The 17,908-nt window shown below is 58.7% G+C and overlaps 1 protein-coding gene across 15 annotated transcripts in view; it reads left to right on the top strand.

The window, feature by feature from the left end:
- Positions 1 to 17,908, top strand: part of RAP1GAP (RAP1 GTPase activating protein) — a 226,177-nt gene that overhangs the window by 143,539 nt on the left and 64,730 nt on the right. For 10 of the 15 annotated variants that reach the window (XM_075121050.1, XM_048825425.2, XM_048825426.2 and 7 more), the window contains 4 exons: positions 8,532 to 8,567; positions 10,740 to 10,787; positions 13,422 to 13,589; positions 15,142 to 15,327. In XM_075121050.1, coding sequence (XP_074977151.1) covers positions 8,550 to 8,567; positions 10,740 to 10,787; positions 13,422 to 13,589; positions 15,142 to 15,327 — 420 coding nt within the window. In that variant the 5' untranslated portion in view covers positions 8,532 to 8,549. The remainder of the gene's footprint in view (positions 1 to 8,531; positions 8,568 to 10,739; positions 10,788 to 13,421; positions 13,590 to 15,141; positions 15,328 to 17,908) is intronic. The other 5 variants (XM_048825431.2, XM_048825428.2, XM_048825429.2 and 2 more) reach the window with 2 other exon arrangements.

The raw sequence follows: 17,908 nt of genomic DNA, 5'->3' as shown, positions 1-17,908 counted from the left end.
GGGAGTTGCGAGCACACAGACCTGCAAGTGGCCAGCTGGAAGATGTATAATAAGCACCTTAAGAGCGACCTGGTGGAGCTGAGCAGGCAGAGGGGGCTGCGCATTGGGAGGCTCACCAAAGAACAGCTGATTGCCCAGCTGGAGGAGGAAGATCGCTCGGAGGAACCGATCTCTGTCTCTGAGGGAAGCAGCCTGGCAGATGCAAGGCAGGCCCCAGTGCCTGACCTGGCTGGGAGGGGTCAGACTGCTACTGAAGGCATCCTGAGACCCCTCCTACCTATGCCCAGGGAAGGGGCTGGGAGGAGCCCTGCGAATACCGAGGGCACCCTAACCCCTGCAGCAGGGGATCCTCCTGGTGGAGTTCCCCATCCCTGAAGCTGAGGCGGCTGGAATGGGAGAGGGAGATAAACTGGTTTAGGTTGGATATTAGGAAAAACTTTTTCACTAGGAGGGCGGTGAAGCACTGGAATGCGTTACCTAGAGAGGTGGTGGAATCTCCTTCCTTTGAGGTTTTTAAGGTCAGGCTTGACAAAGCCCTTGCTGGGATGATTTAGTTGGGGATTGGTCCTGCTTTGAGCAGGGGGTTGGACTAGATGACCTCTTGAAGTCCCTTCCAACCCTGATATTCTCTGATTCTCTGAGAGAGCTGGAAGATCAAGAGAAGAAGCGAGAGGACCGTGAAAGGCAGCATCAGCATGAGCTGGAGGAGTGGGGAAAGCAGTGGCAGCATGAGCTGGAGTTGGCCAAGCTGAGGAGCAGCGAGGCTCCAGCTGCAGTGAGTGATGTGGGAACCAGGATGGCATGGAACTTAGATAAGTGCATCCTGACCCATCGTAAGGAAGGGGAGGATATAAATGAATTCCTGATTGCCTTTGAGATGGCCAGTGAGTTGCACCAGGTTGCTCCTGCAGGCAGGTTCCGGTTTCTCACCCCCTTACTGGACCCCAAAGCCGTGGCGATGTACAGCCGAATGGAAGGGGCGGAGAAAAGGGACTATGAACTATTCAAAAAGGCCCTGCTACACAAGTTTGGGCTGACTCCCGAGATGTATCAGGAAAGGTTCCAGAATCAGTATAAAACCCCTGAGGTCACATATTTGGAACTGGCAACCCGCATGGAGGGATATGCCCTCAAGTGGGCGGATGGGGCCCAGATGAAGGAGGACCTGGTTAAACTGATGGTACTGGAGCAACTGTATGAGCGGTGCCCATCCGACCTGAGGCTATGGTTGGAGGACAAGAAGCCAGAGAACCCGCGACATGCGGGGCAGCTGGCCGATGAGTTTGTGAACAGCCGGTCAGGGGGTTGCAGGGAGGAGTCCCAAAGGATCAGGCCCACCCTGATGCGGTGAGAGCATCACCATGGGACCTCCCAAAGGGGGAACACGTAGAACCCCCTCCAAAGGGGAACATCCGGCATCAGGACCAACCGACTGGCTCGAGGGGACCAACTGGACATGAGCTGCTATCACTGTGGCCAGAGAGGCCACATACGGACCCAGTGCCCCAGGCTCAAGGACAGACTGAGCAGACCAAACCCACACAGAGTTAACTGGGTAGGGACCCAGCCGGATGAGGGGCAGCCTTCCCAGACAAGGGGGCCTGGCAGCTTACCAACTGCTCAGGGGGAGGAGGGCTCCAGACCAGCTCCTCTGGAGGGCTGGATGCTCCAGACTCAGGGTTCTCAGTTTACAAACTGGGTGCAGGGCTGTCCCTGCGGAGCGAGTGCCTTGTTCCCCTGGAGGTGGCTAGGAGGAAGGTCAATGGATACTGGAACACGGGTGCTGAGGTGATGCTGGCCCGGTCCGAGGTGGTGGCCCCAGATCGGGTGGTGCCCAATGTCACAGAGTCCCTGGGTGATGCTCTGGAACTGCTCCCCATGAAGCCAGTCAGGACTCTGGGGAAGTCTCCTTTCTGTGAGCAGCCAGTCTTCAGGACACACAGCTCACACAACTTCCACCTTCCTGGGTCTGACCTCAGAGCATTCAGCATCCTCTGCCCCTCCGTGCACTTCCCACAGCAAGTCCACCCAGGCGGGGCTCCTGGGGAAGCCAGAGGGTCCTGCACCCCAACTTCGCAGTCAGACGTGACTCTCAGCCAGCCAGTAAAACAGAGATTTATTAGACGACAGAAACATGGTCTAAAACAGAGCTTGCAGGTGCAGAGAACAGGACCTCTCAGCTGGGTCCATTTTGGGGGGCCGGGAGCCAGACAACCACTTCTGCACTTCACTCCATGTCCCAGCCAGCCCCAAACTGAAAACTCCCTCCAGCCCCACCTCCCCTGGGCTTTGTCCCTTTCCTGGGCCAGGTCACCGGATTCCTTTGTTCTCCAACCCTTTAGCTCTCACCTTGCAGGGGGGAAGGGCCAGGCCATCAGTTGCCAGGAAACAGGGTGTCGGCCATTCTCTGTGTCCAGACTCCTGCACACACCTGCCCTCTAGGGCTCTGCAATGACCATACACCCTTACCCCACCCCATAGATACTTAAGAACTGCATAGGGGAAACTGAGGCACCCCCACACTATTCAGAGGAAACATTAAGAACAGTCCCACTTCGTCACACCCAACACATACCTGACCCTGATGGGTGTGGGCAGGACCCCATTCAAGGAAAGCATGGTGAGGGTACATCTGAAATGGGGGGCCAAGGAGGGCCCCGAAGATGTGGGTGTGTACCACCATTTGCCCGCTGAGGTGTTGATGGAGGTGACCTGGAGGACTGGCTGAGCAATCCCCAGGGCACCCTGGTTGTGACCCATAGCCAGAGCCAGCAAGGAGCACTATGACCTGACTTTGGGGAGGGTACCTTGCCAGAGGCACAGGACCCCACCTCGGTGGGGAGGGAGTGCCCAGGGACACAGCTGAGAGAGGCTGCGGTCTCAGACTCAGCCAGCGAGAGGGAGCAGGTCCCCATCCCTTCCCCAACCACTGAGTTCCAGGCAAAGTTACAGAAAGATCCCTTCTTGAGGAACCTAAGGGACCTGGCCGACCTCAGTGCAGCACAGACCATGGGGAGAGGCTGCCAGGAGAGGTTCCTGTGGGAGAAGGGGTTCCTGTACCGAGAATGGGCTCCCCCAGGGGAAGTGGAGTCCTGTGGGATCAGGAGGCAGCTGGTGGTCCCCCAGAAGTATCGCCGCAAGCTCCTGTACCTGGCCCATGACATCCCCCTCGCAGGGCACCAGGGAATCCGGCGCACCCGGCAGAGGTTGCTACAGAACTTTTACTGGCCCGGGGTCTTTACCACTGTCCTGCGGTATTGCCGATCCTGTGACCCCTGTCAGAGGGTGGGGAAGGCCCGGGACAAGGGGAAAGCAGCTTTGAGACCTTTGCCCATCATAAAGGAGCCTTTCTAGGAGGTGGCTATGAACATAGTGGGGCCTCTCAGCAAGACGACCCGGTCGGGGAAGAAATACATCCTGGTGGTGGTAGATTTCGCCACCCGCTACCCCAAGGCAGTGCCCTTAGCTTCCATTGAAGCAGACACCGTGGCGGATGCGCTCCTGACCATTTTCAGCCGAGTGGGGTTCCCCAAGGAAGTCTTGACAGACCAAGGCTCCAACTTCATGTCGGCCCTGCTCCGGTGCTTGTGGGAAAAATGTGGGGTCCAGCACAACTGGGCCTCAGTTTATCACCCCCAGTCCAATGGGCTGGTGGAGAGGTTCAATGGGACGCTAAAGATGATGCTGAAAATCTTTATGAACCAGCACCCGCAGGATTGGGACAAGTACTTACCTCACCTGCTGTTCGCGTACAGGGAAGTGCCCCAGGAGTCGACTGGATTTTTGCCTTTCGAACTGTTATACGGAAGGATGGCAAGGGGGCCCCTGGACCTGATGAGCGATGAATGGGAGAGGAAGGCCACTCCCGATGGAGAGTCAGTGGTGGAGTATGTCCTGACCTTCCGAGAGAGACTTGCTGAGCTCATGGGCTTGGCCAAGGCGAATCTGGCCAGAGCCCAGAAGAAGCAGAAGGTCTGGTATGACCGCACGGCGCAGGCCTGTGCCTATGCCACCGGGGATCAGGTGATGGTTCTCATCCCCGTGAGAAAGAACAAACTACAGGCTGCCTGGGAGGGCCCTTTTAAGGTTGTCAAGCAATTAAATGAGGTAAACTATGTGGTGGAGCTGTCGAACCGGGCGCACCACCTCCGTGTGTACCGTGTGAATATGATGAAACCATATTATGACAGAGGGAATGTGGTGCTGGCCATGTGTGGACACTGGGCGGAGCAGGGAGATGACCCTCTAGTAGATCTATTCCCTGAGACAGGAGCTGGCTCCTCCCAGGAAACAATTCCCCTCTCGGATCAGCTAACCCCTGCCCAGCAAGCTGAGGTCAGGGGGGTGCTACATCCGTACCGACAGCTGTTTTCCAACCAGCCTGGACGCACTAATCTGACTGTCCACCGGGTGCAGACGGGGTCGCACCCTCCAATAAGATGCTCCCCCTTCTGAGTCACAGGGAAAACTGCTCAGGACCTGGAAAGAGAGGTCAGGGACATGGTGGCTTTGGGGGTGATCCAGCCATCTGCTAGCCCTTGGGCCTCGCCGGTGGTGCTGGTCCCCAAAAGGGACGGGTCGATCCGGTTCTGTGTGGACTATCGGAAGCTCAATGCCATCACTGTATCTGATGCCTACCCCATGCCCAGGCCTGATGAGCTCCTAGACAAGCTGGGAGGAGCTCGGTACCTTATCACCATGGATCTTACAAAGGGCTACTGGCAAGTGCTGCTGGATGCAGATGCCCGGCTGAAATCGGCCTTTATCACCCCTCTGGGGCTCTATGAGTTCCTGACCCTGCCTTTCGGCCTCAAGGGAGTGCCGGCCACCTTCCAGCGCCTGGTGGACCAGCTCCTGAGGGGGACGGAGAGTTTTGCCATGGCGTATATTGATGAGATCTGTGTCTTTAGCCAGACCTGGGAGGACCATGTGTCCCAAGTTAGACAAGTGCTGGACCGACTCCAGGGGGCTGGGCTGACTGTAAAAGCGGAGAAGTGCAAGGTGGGGATGGCTGAAGTATCTTACCTGGGCCACCGGGTGGGGAGTGGCTGCCTAAAGCCGGAACCAGCCAAGGTGGAGGTGATCGGAGACTGGCCTGCTCCCCACACCAAAAAGCAGGCTCAGGCCTTTATTGGGATGGCAGGATACTATCGGAGATTCGTGCCCCACTTTAGAGACATAGCCACCCCCATCACTGAGCTATGCAAGAAGGGGAAGCCAGACAAGGGGGTCTGGACCGAGCAGTGCCAGAAGGCTCTCTGTGCGCTGAAGGAGGCTCTGGTCAGTGGCCCAGTTCTGGCAAACCCAGACTTTGACAAGCCCTTTATGGTGTTCACTGACGCCTCAGACACGGGGCTGGGTGCGGTGTTAATGCAGGAGGATGAAAAGGGGGAGAGACACCCCATCTTGTAGTTGGACAAGAAGTTGCTACCCTGAGAGCAGAACTACGCGGCCATCGAGAAGGAGCGCCTGGCTAAGAAACTAGAGCCCTATCTCTTTGGGCGACACTTCACTGTGTACACCGAGCACTCTCCCCTGACCTGGCTGCACCAGATGAAAGGAGCCAACGTCAAGCTCCTGAGGTGGAGCCTGCTCCTGCAGGATTATGAGAAGGACGTGGTTCTTGCGAAGGGAACTGCCAACATGATAGCAGATGAATTGTCCCGGAGAGGGAGCCCTGAATACTGGTCAGAGTGACCCCACTCAGTTCAGTCTCGAAGGGGGGAGAGATGTGATGCAGTAGGGAGTGGAGCGGATTTGACCTGGGAATGTTGCAGGGGTTTCATTGGGATGGAAGACTTCCCTTGAGGGAAGATACCAGAGCCTGAACCTGAGTCAGGAGGGGGGTTAATCATAGAATCATAAAATATCAGGGTTGGAAGGGACCTCAGGAGGTTCTAGTCCAACCCCCTGCTCAAAGCAGGACCAATCCCCGACTAAATCATCCCAGCCAGTGCTTTGTCAAGCCTGACCTTAAAAACCTCAAAGGAAGAAGATTCCACCACCTCCCTAGGTTGGGGCAGGGTGACACCTTCTGCCTGGGAAACTGGACAAAGGCTGGAGGAGGAGCTCGGGGGAGGCTGGGTGAGACGGCTGGAGGGGTTTCCAGTTTTGGGATGTTGGCTGGGAAAGAGGAGGGAGCCCCAAGGCTTGGGACTAATCTCCCTGTCCTCCAGAAGGGCCTGACTAAGGGATCCTGTTTACGCCTACAACCTCTGGGTTGAACTGTGTTCCTGTCGTCTCTAATAAACCTTCTACTGGCTGGCTGGGAGTCATGGTGAATTGCAGGAAGTGGGGGTGCAGGGCCCTGACTCCCCATCACACCGTGACACCCCCTCAATTCCTCGGGCAGTATTTGAGGATGCAGGGCCAGGGCTCAGCGGAGAGCTTGGCATGGGCTGAGCTGTGCTGCCATCTGTTACAGTGCAGGTCCGGGAGCTGGCAGGAGCAGTCTGAGTTTTCACACACCCAGGCACCAGGGGTGCAGCATGGGAGACCCCTGGCCATCCGGGTGATCTGCAACCAACTACCTGGCTCCTCTGCACAGCCTGGGGCAGGCTAGAACAGCGAGACCTGCCCCTTGGCATGGCTCCCTTCTGCACCTGCCGCCACGCCCATAAGGTACACATGGAGCCGAGTGCAGTGAATCGCAGAACCGGGAGAGCCAGCACTCACCTCCATGTCTCCTGCAATCCCGGGGCTGAGGGGGCAGGGGCTGGCTGCCCCACAAGAGCTCAGAGCAGCCAGGGCTTGTGTGGTGCTTGGGGAAGTGCCCCAGGAGAGCCCGAGCCCATCAGGATGGCTCAGCCACAGCCCTTCTCCTCTGGTGCGCCAGGGCTGTGCAGGAGGAACTTGGCCGAGTACAGCTGGAACGTGAGTCTGGCGCAAGGGCAGCATCTCGGGCACGCAGCGGCATCAGCATCGGGGACCCTGGGGCCTCCAGCAGCCTCTGCCTGTCCTGGCTGGGTTTTCTCGGGTGGTGCCTGCCAGTGACCCCGACCCTCCCACTGGCCCAGAGGAGCATGGCAGAACGGCAGGAGGGGATGCAAAAAGCGGGTGGATGGAGCTGGGATGCGGGGGAGGCAGCGAGAAGAGCTGGCCTGGAGGGGGATTGGGTGGGTGGGAGGAGCCCCCAAACCAACGAGGGCGTCCTTTCCAGTCTAGCTGTTCCATATGAAGTTCAGGGCTCTGTGTTCCAGCCCTTTTGCCTGCTCCAGCTGGGAGCCGCAGAGCACTCAAGGGGCTCTGAGCCGCTGCCAAGACAAGTAATTAAGGGCTATTGCTTGTGTTAGAAGGGAAAGTGGTTAACCCTGCACGCCTGGGGGTGAGCAGGGGCCCGCACCGTGTGTGTGCACATGGGGTGCGTGTGAATGAGTTCTCAGGGGTGCACATGGGGGTGGGGGTGTGCGCAGTGGCTGTAGGTGTTTGCATGTGGGTGTTTGAGGAGGGTGTCTGTGTGCACATGCACGTTGGCAGGTGTGTCCATGTTCAGGAGTGTGTCTAGGTGCACAAGGGCGTTTATGGGAGGGAGGGGAGGTTGTGTCTCTGTGTGTGTGTCTCTCTCTCCCTGTGTGTGTGGATTCCTGTACGGGGCCATGTGCCTGTGTACACAGCTGTATCGCAACACAAGTGAGTGTACGTCTGTAGCTACGTATCCGCTGGGGGGCTAACCCTGCACGTGGGTATCTCAGTAATTGATGGGGGGGCCTCACCCGTCTAGCAGCTCTGTCCTTTGGCGAGCGAGCTCCTACTGCCCCCACCCCCTGCTAGTGCCCAAAGAGCAGGGCACATTGGGGCTCTCCATGTAACGTGTCTCGGGAAATCCAGCCCATTGTATCCGAGCACAATCAATGGCTCAGTCAACTCCCACCTGGGACAGGCCAGAACTGCCCCAACCCTGCAGGCTGAGGGGCGCATGGGCTAAAAGGAGGACAGCTCTCATCCCCTTTGGGACAAAGGCTGACTGGCTTGAGCAGGGAGTGTTACCCCTGGGTCACATAGCCAGCGTGATTCACTGACTGCCCCGAGATCAGACTCAGCTGGGGAGGGAGTACCCCGGCTGTGGGGGTGTCAGCAGAGGCCTGAGGCCAGCGCAGTTAGTGAGGGCAGTGGTGGGGCAGATGTGGGGAGTGAAGGGGACAGGGGCTGGGATCTGGCTGGAATTCAGGCTGTCTCTGAGTCTCATCAGACCTACCCCTAAAGTCCTCCCGCTATCCTAGCCTGCCCCATCTGAGGCTGATGAGGGCAGCCTGGCTATCTCATGCAGGGCACTGATGGCTGACCTATGGCAATGGGGGCTCTAGGCCTGCTGGGATTGCAGACCAGGGTCAGTGTTCCCTCTAATTTTTGACAGGCCGTGTGCACAAAAAAATTCTTCTGTGCAAAATGTTGAGTTTCTGTGCAAATTTTTGTGTGCGCTGTGTTTTGCTGTGTGCGCAGGGTTTAGGATCTGTGTGCACACGCACACAGCTCAGAGGGAACAGTGGTCTCGGCCCTTCGTGCTGATGCAGGCTGCTTTCTCTCTCTTGCAGACCTCAGAGTTGTTTGAGATGATCGAAAAGATGCAGGTGAGTCGCCTCCCTAGAGCTGGGCCCGTGGCTGGCTGAGCAGAGCAGAAGGAAGGAAGGAAGGTGCAATACATACTAGGAGGCATGGGTGGGGGGCCCACGTGGGCTCTGGTGAGCCAGCCAAGAAGTGGAGGCTGGTTTGGGAGAGCAATTACCATCTCAGCCCAGAGATCTCCCTCACACGCCACCCCCAGCTGGGATGAGAGATCCGTCAGGGCCCCTGTGTCAGGCCCTGTGTCCCCTGGGAGAGCCCAGGGCAGGAGCAGCCCTTGGGGCTCAGGGATCGGAGGAGGCCGGACAGGTTGTCAACTCGTATTATTCAGCGGAGGCTGTCGCTGTGGCTGGAGCCTGAAGAGCTTTTAACTGAGTTTTTCAGTGTTTTGCTGCAGCTGGTTCAATACATTCCTGGAGGGGACGGGGCATGAACAGGGTCTCCTCTGATGCAGCAGGTTGAGCAGAGCCGGGGAGATGGGGCTGCTGCAAAACCCATGGTGCTTTCTGGAAAGACCCTTTGCACTGGGCTCCCGTCTCTCAGGAGCTGTACAGGGTTCCCAGTCACTGCTCGGCCACCGGCCCTCCTTGCTTTTCCTGCCTCGACCTGCCAACGCCCTCACTGCTGACCAGCAGCCCCCTCAGCCCTTCCAGTTCTGGGGACCCCCTACACACATCTCCGCCGACCCCCTCAGTGCTGACCCGCAGCCCCCTCAGCCCTTCCAGTTCTAGGGACCCCCCTATACACAGCTCTGCCGACCCCCCTCAGTGCTGACCCACAGCCCCCTCAGCTATTCCAGTTCTGGGGACTCCCCTATACACAGCTCTGCCGACCCCCTCAGTGCTGACCCGCAGCCCCCTCAGCTATTCCAGTTCTGGGGTCCCCCTATACACTGCTCTGCCGACCCCCTCAATGCTGACCCGCAGCCCCCTCAGGTATTCTAGTTCTGGGGACCCCCCTACACACAGCTCTGCCGACCCCCTCAGGGCTGACTCACAGCCCCCTCAGCTATTGCAGTTCTGGGTCCCCCTACACACAGCTCTGCCGACCCCCCTCAGTGCTGACCTGCAGCCCCCTCAGCTATTCTAGTTCTGGGGACCCCCCTACACACAGCTCTGCCGACCCCCTCAGGGCTGACTCACAGCCCCCTCAGCTATTGCAGTTCTGGGTCCCCCTACACACAGCTCTGCTGCCCCCCCTCAATGCTGACGCGCAGCCCCCTCAGCTATTCCAGTTCTGGGGACCCCCCTATAAACAGCTCTGCCGACCCCCTCAGGGCTAACTCACAGCCCCCTCAGCTATTGCAGTTCTGGGTCCCCCTACACACAGCTCTGCTGACCCCCCTCAATGCTGACCTGCAGCCCCTCAGCTATTCCAGTTCTGGGGACCCCCCTACACACAGCTCTGCTGACCCCCTCAGTGCTGACCCGCAGCCCCTCAGCTATTGCAGTTCTGGGGACCCCCCTACACACAGCTCTGCCGACCCCCTCAGGGCTGACCCGCAGCCCCTCAGCTATTCCAGTTCTGGGGACCCCCCTACACACAGCTCTGCCGACCCCCTCAGGGCTGACCCGCAGCCCCTCAGCTATTCCAGTTCTGGGGACCCCCCTATACACAGCTCTGCCGACCCCCTCAGGGCTGACCCGCAGCCCCTCAGCTATTGCAGTTCTGCGTAGGCTGCTGGCAGTGGCTAAGTCGTCTAGCGGAAGCGTCTGCAGGAGCGGGGCCCAGACTGGGAATCAGGCTCTGCCCAGCGGGTTCAGCACGCGAAGCCAAGGTCTCCAAGTGAGCAGAGCTGAATGGCTTCCTGGGGCTTTGTAGCCTGGACTTGTCCCTGTCCTGAAGCGCTGCACGGACACACGGCAGTATGGAGAGCCTTGCAGAGCCGCACAGCTGCAGGGACAGCCGGCGCCCCGCCCTAGCTGTGAGTTCATGCCCCGCTCGCAGAGCGCTCCTGCCAGGTGCTGCCACAGGTAGACACAGCCCCCGAGGCCCACCCACAGCCATCGACTCAGAGGAGGTACAGAGCGGGGACAGCCATGCGGCTGTGACCCACAGCTGCCTGCAGATCTGTGCCAAGCAGGAAGCAGCCCCCACCCGCAAAGCAAACACAGACTCTGGTGCTAGGGCCCACGCTCAGGGCCAGCCACTGACTCCCTCTTCCTTGTTGTCTCTCGCAGGGAAGCAGAATGGATGAACAGCGATGCTCCTTCCCACCCCCTCTCAAGGTAGGCCCCAGAGGATGCTGCATGGGGGCAGGGGCATTGGATCTCCCTCCCCCCAGCACATTTGGGGTTACCCACTTATGCTGGGATGCCCTCTGCAGTGTCGGATGGGGCCTGCGCTTTGCACCATGCGGCGCGCTGCGGGCTGCAGCCGGCTCTGACGCCCCTCGCGCTCCCTACCGAGCACGAGCTGCAGCTCAGCACCCACAACCAGAGGGGCTCTGACGAGAGGCAGAGAAACTGATGTGCCCCCGGCTCTGAGGGCTGCTCAGCAGGAGCTGTACAGGGTTCCCAGCCACTGCACGGCCACCGGCCCTCCTTGCTTTTCCGCCTCGACCTGCCGACCCCTCAGCGTGACCCGCACCCCGCAGCTATTGCAGTTCTGTGGTCCCCTCTGTACACCGCTCTGCCGACACCCCTCAGTGCTGACCCGCACCCTCTGTCCCGGAGTCCCCGGGCGATGCTCTGGAGCTGCTCCCTATGAAGCCAGGCAGGACTCTGGGGGAGCCTCCTCTCTGGGAGCAGCCTGTTTGCAGGACACACAGCTCACCCAGCTTCCACCTTCCTAGGTCTGACCTCGGAGCATTCAGCCTCCTCTGCCCCTCCGTGCGCTCTGCCCCTCACAGCGAGTCCTGGGGAAGCTAGAGGGTCCGCATACACCCTTCTCCCACCACCTAGATACTTAAGAACTGCATAGGGGAAACTGAGGCACCACCACAATATTCAGAGAAAACATTAAGAACAGTCCCACTTTGTCACACCCCCTCAGCTATTCCAGTTCTGGGGACCCCCCTACACACAGCTCTGCCGACCCCCTCAGTGTGACCCGCAGCCCCTCAGCTATTCCAGTTCTAGGGACCCCCTACACACAGCTCTGCCGACCCCCTCAGGGCTGACCCGCAGCTCCCTCAGCTATTCCAGTTCTGGGGACCCCCCTACACACAGCTCTGCCGACCCCCTCAGGGCTGACCCGCAGCCCCCTCAGCTATTCCAGTTCTGGGGACCCCCCTACACACAGCTCTGCCAACACCCCTCAGTGTGACCCGAACCCCCTCAGCTATTCCAGTTCTGAGTCCCCCTACACACAGCTCTGCCGACCCCCTCAGTGCTGACCCGCAGCCCCCTCAGCCCTTCCAGTTCTGGGGACCCCCCTACACACAGCTCTGCCAACCCCCCTCAGTGCTGACCCACAGCCCCCTCAGCTATTCCAGTTCTGGGTCCCCCTACACACAGCTCTGCCGACCCCCTCAGGGCTGACCCGCACCCCCTCAGCTATTGCAGTTCTGGGTCCCCCTACACACAGGTTAAGCGCTAGGCATGGTGTTCCTTACTGAGTGGCAGCACCTCTTGAGTTTTGTGTTTACCTGCTCCCATTCTGAGAAGTGCACAGGGTAAAGGGGCAGAGTTTGGGAGGAGAGTGAGCAAGCTGGAGGAAATAGGGCATGATCTTCACCAGATTAGTGCTCTGTATAGTTATGCGGGCCTGCACCTCATACTAGGGATAACTAACTTGGTGTCTGTAACAGGGCAGAACTGGGCTCCCCTGCAGTTCCTGTGTTCTGCCGACCCCCCTCAGTGCTGACCCACAGCCCCCTCAGCTATTCCAGTTCTGGGGTCCCCCTACACACAGCTCTGCCGACCCCCCTCAGTGCTGACCCACAGCCCCCTCAGCCCTTCCAGTTCTGGGTCCCGCTACACACAGCTCTGCCGACCCCCGCAGTGTGACCCGCAGCCTCCACAGAGAAGCTGTCAGCTGTTCTGCAGCGTAGTTTGTGGGGAAACACAGCGGTGGGAAGGTGGGAAGCGGAATGAGACTATCTGACTCATTCTCCTGGTCGCCTTAGGCAGGATTTGAACCCCGATCTCCAGAGGTGACAAGCTAATGCCTTCAGAGGGCAGCTCCAGCTGGGATGGGCCGTCCGCAAGAGCCATCACCTTTTCCCAGGGGGCTGGCTGTAGCGTGTCCACCCTGTCTGCGGCAGCTGTGCGGGAGGCCAGTGGCCGCGGAGACGTCCCTGCTGGGCTGTTGGCAGGAGAAGGGACCGTTGATTGACAGAGCCAGCAGAGACAACAAGCAGTGGGCCAGCACCGTTCATTGGCCTGACGGCATGCCACCCACAAGGGCGCTCGTCAGTGTCGCTGCTGATCTGAATGTTAACCTTTAACAGTGTCCAGGGGGTCACGGGATAGCCTCTGACCAGTCACCTCTCTGGCTTTGTTCCTCGATCGCCTCTGCAGGGGGCTGGCGCCTAGTGGGCCTGGTGGGTCCTGCCTGCCCCATCAGGGATATTTGCTCCCCTTTCCAGTGCCTGCCAGGCCCCTTGTGCAGCACCCCGGTCTACAGTGAGGCGTCCCATTACTGGGCAGCACTGCGGCTCCCCTGGGGCAGAGACCTGTCTACACTACAGCTTCTACTACCAGTGCACGCCCCAAAGTGCTCTGCCCTCTGAGCTCCACCCCCCAGGGGAGATGTGCCTACTAGGCTTTGAGAATAAGCCTCTTCTCCGTCTGGCAGGTCCTTGGAGGAAGGCCAGGCTTGGCTGGGGGCTGGGGCCCGGGGGGGCAGCAGCAGGCCTGGCTCTCACGCAGGGCGGACGCCCCCAGTCGATGAGCCCCTGGTGTGTTTGTGTGTTTCAGACCGAAGAGGATTATATTCCGTATCCCAGCGTCCATGAGGTAACGAGGGTGCCTGTGCTCTGCCTGTGTCACATTTGTGTTGCCGTGGAGACCAGAACCCGGCCTGGGGTGCTGCACATCCCCAAGGCATGGTCTCTGCCCCAAGGAGCTTCCAGTCTAAGGAGACAGGTGACAAAGGCCGGGTGGGGCCCGCTCTGCCCAGCCACCCGCAACTGGCATTGCAGCAGGGCAGGTCTAGAGGAGGGCAGTGGCCAGCCCAGGATGGGAGTCCCTGGGAAGGCACAGAGGGAATGGGATGAAAAGGGGGGGGTAGGGAGTGCGGTGAGTAACGAGGAGACAAGCAGGGAGGGGCGGGCTGTTCTGCGGCGTCCCCAGCACTTGCTGATCTTCCCCTTGCTGCGCCAGACCAGCGCCTGAGCCTTGCAGCCTTTGGCTGCCCCTGCCAGATCGCAGGGTACACTGGGCGCTTGTGGGGATGGTGCCATTCCCCGGGAGGCGCTGGGAAATCCCCCGGCTCCCCGGGGATCTCAGAGTAGCACCAGGAGGGTGGGGTTGGAGTGGAAGGGGTGGGCATGGTTACCAGGCCAGGGTACTGAGGCCAAGGCTCCATCGTGTAGGAAAAGGGCCCCAGGGTCTTTACCAACCATTAGCCTCCCTGCCCTGCCTTAGCGACTGGCAGAGGTGTCCATCTCTCCAGCAGCAGGCCGGGGCGTTGCTTCAACAGAGACCAAGAGGGAAGTGCTTCCTATTGAAATTTAGCTGCCTCCCCATCAGCCAGTTCCTGCACAGACATCCTGGGCCCGACGCTGGCTGATTTCCTAGGGTGCTGCTGAGTGTCAGGCCGCTCTGAGAACAAGCTGTAGCTCTTGGATCACACTTGCCACCCAGAGCTCTTCAGGCACTTTACAGCCCCCTTTTACAAATGAGGCACGGAGAGGGGAAGGGACTGGCCAAGGTCACCCCACAGGCCGGGGCAGAGCTGGGAAGAGACCCAAGTCTCCTGAGGCCCAGGCCAGTGCGCTAAGCACTAGTCCCCGCTAGCTTGCTCTAAGGCAAGTTATAAGGTAAGAGGGTTCAGTGTACCCCTCTTTTGGAAGCCTCCTAGTGAGCCCATGAGCTGTCTGTTCCCAGCTGTCTGGGGGTGGGCTCGGATCCTAGCAGATCTCCTACGCTATGCAGCATCTGGCCTGGCCAGGCTGTGGACGGGTGAGTGGGGAGTGGTGGCGATTAGCCAGTCGTGAGTGCTCTTCTCCCTGATTGCCCCAGCATGGCGCCGGGGGTGCTGTGCTCCTGGTGGTAAAACCAAGCCCCTCTGCAGTTCGCAGTGTTGGTGTAGCAGGGTTGGTCCCTGGATATTAGAGAGCCGGGTGGGAGGGGAGACCTTTCATCACCTCAGAGTGCAGGATTAGGCTCAAAGAAAGATGTTCCCCCACCCCTGGTGTCAGTGCTCAGCCTGTGCTCCCAATGGGCCTGGTTCCTGACAGTGAGCACTGTCCTGCCTCCCTCAGTGCCCTCTTGGCTTCCCATTCCTCTGCTGTGCCCTTGGCTGCTGTCTTGGGCCCCTGAGGCCGACGAGGCGAACGCTTCGTTTGCGAAGGCCTCTGGGCTCCTTCCGAAGAGTGGTCTTGTAGAGATCCTGGGCGCAGGCTGGGTGTCTCCACACCAGGGTCGCGGGTCAGCATGCCCCAGTGCAGTTTCCTGGCCCTCCCTCTCCCTCCAGGTGCTGGGGCGCGAGGGGCCGTTCCCCCTCATCCTGCTGCCACAGTTCGGGGGCTACTGGATCGAAGGCACCAACCATGAGCTGACCAGCATCCCCGAAACCATGTCGCTCCCGTCTCCAACCTCCAAGGTGAAACTGGAATGTAACCACATGGCCAGGATCTACAGGAAGCATTTCCTGGGCAAGGTAAGCACTCCTTCCCCACCCGCCCCCCAGCACCCCCTGGCCCTGGCCCTGGCCCAGCAGGAAGATGATCCCGGCGCTCGCCATGCACTGCCTTTAGCACAGACTGGCCGTTCTCAGTCCCTTTGCTGGTGATTCCCCGACCAGACCAGTTTCCCTGGCTCCCGGTGCTTGTGGGACTCAGACTCCCTCTGGTTTCAATGGACTTTGGAGCAGGCTCATACTGGGGTTCTGCTTCATTTGCAGGCTCAGGACAGCCTACGCTGGGGCTAACCCTTGTGTTCTCTGCCCCTGGAACAACCCGGCCGAGCCCCATCGGGCCCCCCAAGGAAGCCATGTGGCAAATTTTCTGTGTGAACAGGACGGGGGGACTGGGATTGTGGGAATCGAACAAGGAAAAGAAAGGCCTTTGCCTCAACTCCTGTTTGGGGAGAGAGGCTTGGGGAAGCAATGGTGACCTGGGACATCTTGCTATCGGGAGCGCCCAGGATGTCCCATTGTCAGGGCTCCTTAACACACAAACCATTGTCTGATTTCAGATCTCCCAAGAGCCCTGCCCTGCCCAGCTCCCAGTCCCTCCTCCCAGGCCTGGGACTCCCAAGCAGCTCTGGCAGTTCGCCCGCTCCCAGGGGACATGCAGCTGGGGACTAGCCAGTTTCCTGGGGCTCAGGGGGAGGAGCGGATCCTGCTAGCGTTTGGATCCAGTTTAGGGGTCTGGTTAGCCGGTGAGCTGAGGCCCCTTTAAGATGCTCTGGGGCCGTAAAGAGGCCTTTAAGGGAGCAGAAACGGCTTCCGGAAAAGCCACCCTATGCGGGGGCCTCCCTGAACAGTATGGAGTTGGTGTCAGGGCTCTGTGCCAGCCATGCTCCCAGCCGGCATAGGGGGTGGATCGGGAGCATGGTTGGCATTTGCTGCTCTACAGCAGTTCTCTGCTTCCCAGGGGCCCTCCACCCCACTCCAGGGGCTGGGCAAGTCACCAAATAGGGGGAGTTCAAATCTGGCTTCAGGCCTCCCCCTACCCCTCACATGCACAGAACTGGGGTACCTGAGGGCAGGTGAGGTTGGCGCCGACTCCAGTCTCTGCAGGTTGGATCACAGGATCCTGCTAGTGCTGCATGGTTGGAAGAGCAGCACTCTGTTATTCTCAGTCAAACAGGCCTAAGCCTGGGAAAGCCCATGCCATGGCCTGAGGGCCCCTGGGCTCTCCTTCAGGGTGTGAGCTGCAGTCCCGGGCTCTGTTTGCCCAAGGATCTCACGCTGTTTGCTGGAGTACTTACATGTTGTTGCTTTTCTGCACCCCTTGCTGCTGGGATTAATTTCCTGGCACCTGGCCGCAGCCTGTCTCTTTCATGAGGACTGGCCCTTAGCCATGCTAGAATCATAGAATCATAGAATATCAGGGTTGGAAGGGACCCCAGAAGGTCATCTAGTCCAACCCCCTGCTCGAAGCAGGACCAATTCCCAGTTAAATCATCCCAGCCAGGGCTTTGTCAAGCCTGACCTTAAAAACCTCTAAGGAAGGAGATTCTACCACCTCCCTAGGTAGCGCATTCCAGTGTTTCACCACCCTCTTAGTGAAAAAGTTTTTCCTAATATCCAATCTAAACCTCCCCCACTGCAGCTTGAGACCATTACTCCTCGTTCTGTCATCTGCTACCATTGAGAACAGTCTAGAGCCATCCTCTTTGGAACCCCCTTTCAGGTAGTTGAAAGCAGCTATCAAATCCCCCCTCATTCTTCTCTTCTGCAGGCTAAACAATCCCAGCTCCCTCAGCCTCTCCTCATAAGTCATGTGTTCCAGACCCCTAATCATTTTTGTTGCCCTTCGCTGGACTCTCTCCAATTTATCCACATCCTTCTTGAAGTGTGGGGCCCAAAACTGGACACAGTACTCCAGATGAGGCCTCACCAATGTCGAATAGAGGGGAACGATCACGTCCCTCGATCTGCTCGCTATGCCCCTACTTATACATCCCAAAATGCCATTGGCCTTCTTGGCAACAAGGGCACACTGCTGACTCATATCCAGCTTCTCGTCCACTGTCACCCCTAGGTCCTTTTCCGCAGAACTGCTGCCTAGCCATTTGATCCCTAATCTGTAGCGGTGCATTGGATTCTTCCATCCTAAGTGCAGGACCCTGCACTTATCCTTATTGAACCTCATCAGATTTCTTTTGGCCCAATCCTCCAATTTGTCTAGGTCCTTCTGTATCCTATCCCTCCCCTCCAGCGTATCTACCACTCCTCCCAGTTTAGTATCATCCGCAAATTTGCTGAGAGTGCAATCCACACCATCCTCCAGATCATTTATGAAGATATTGAACAAAACCGGCCCCAGGACCGACCCTTGGGGCACTCCACTTGATAGCGGCTGCCAACTAGACATGGAGCCATTGATAACTACCCGTTGAGCCCGACAATCTAGCCAGCTTTCTACCCACCTTATAGTGCATTCTTCTAGCCCATACTTCCTTAACTTGCTGACAAGAATACTGTGGGAGACGGTGTCAAAAGCTTTGCTAAAGTCAAGAAACAATACATCCACTGCTTTCCCTTCATCCACAGAACCAGTAATCTCATCATA

The sequence above is a fragment of the Caretta caretta genome, chromosome 18 (genome assembly GCF_965140235.1).
Source record: "Caretta caretta isolate rCarCar2 chromosome 18, rCarCar1.hap1, whole genome shotgun sequence".
NCBI lineage: Eukaryota > Metazoa > Chordata > Testudines > Cheloniidae > Caretta > Caretta caretta.
Note: the sequence above shows the minus strand (reverse complement) of the source record. Positions and strands in the feature narration are given on the sequence as shown.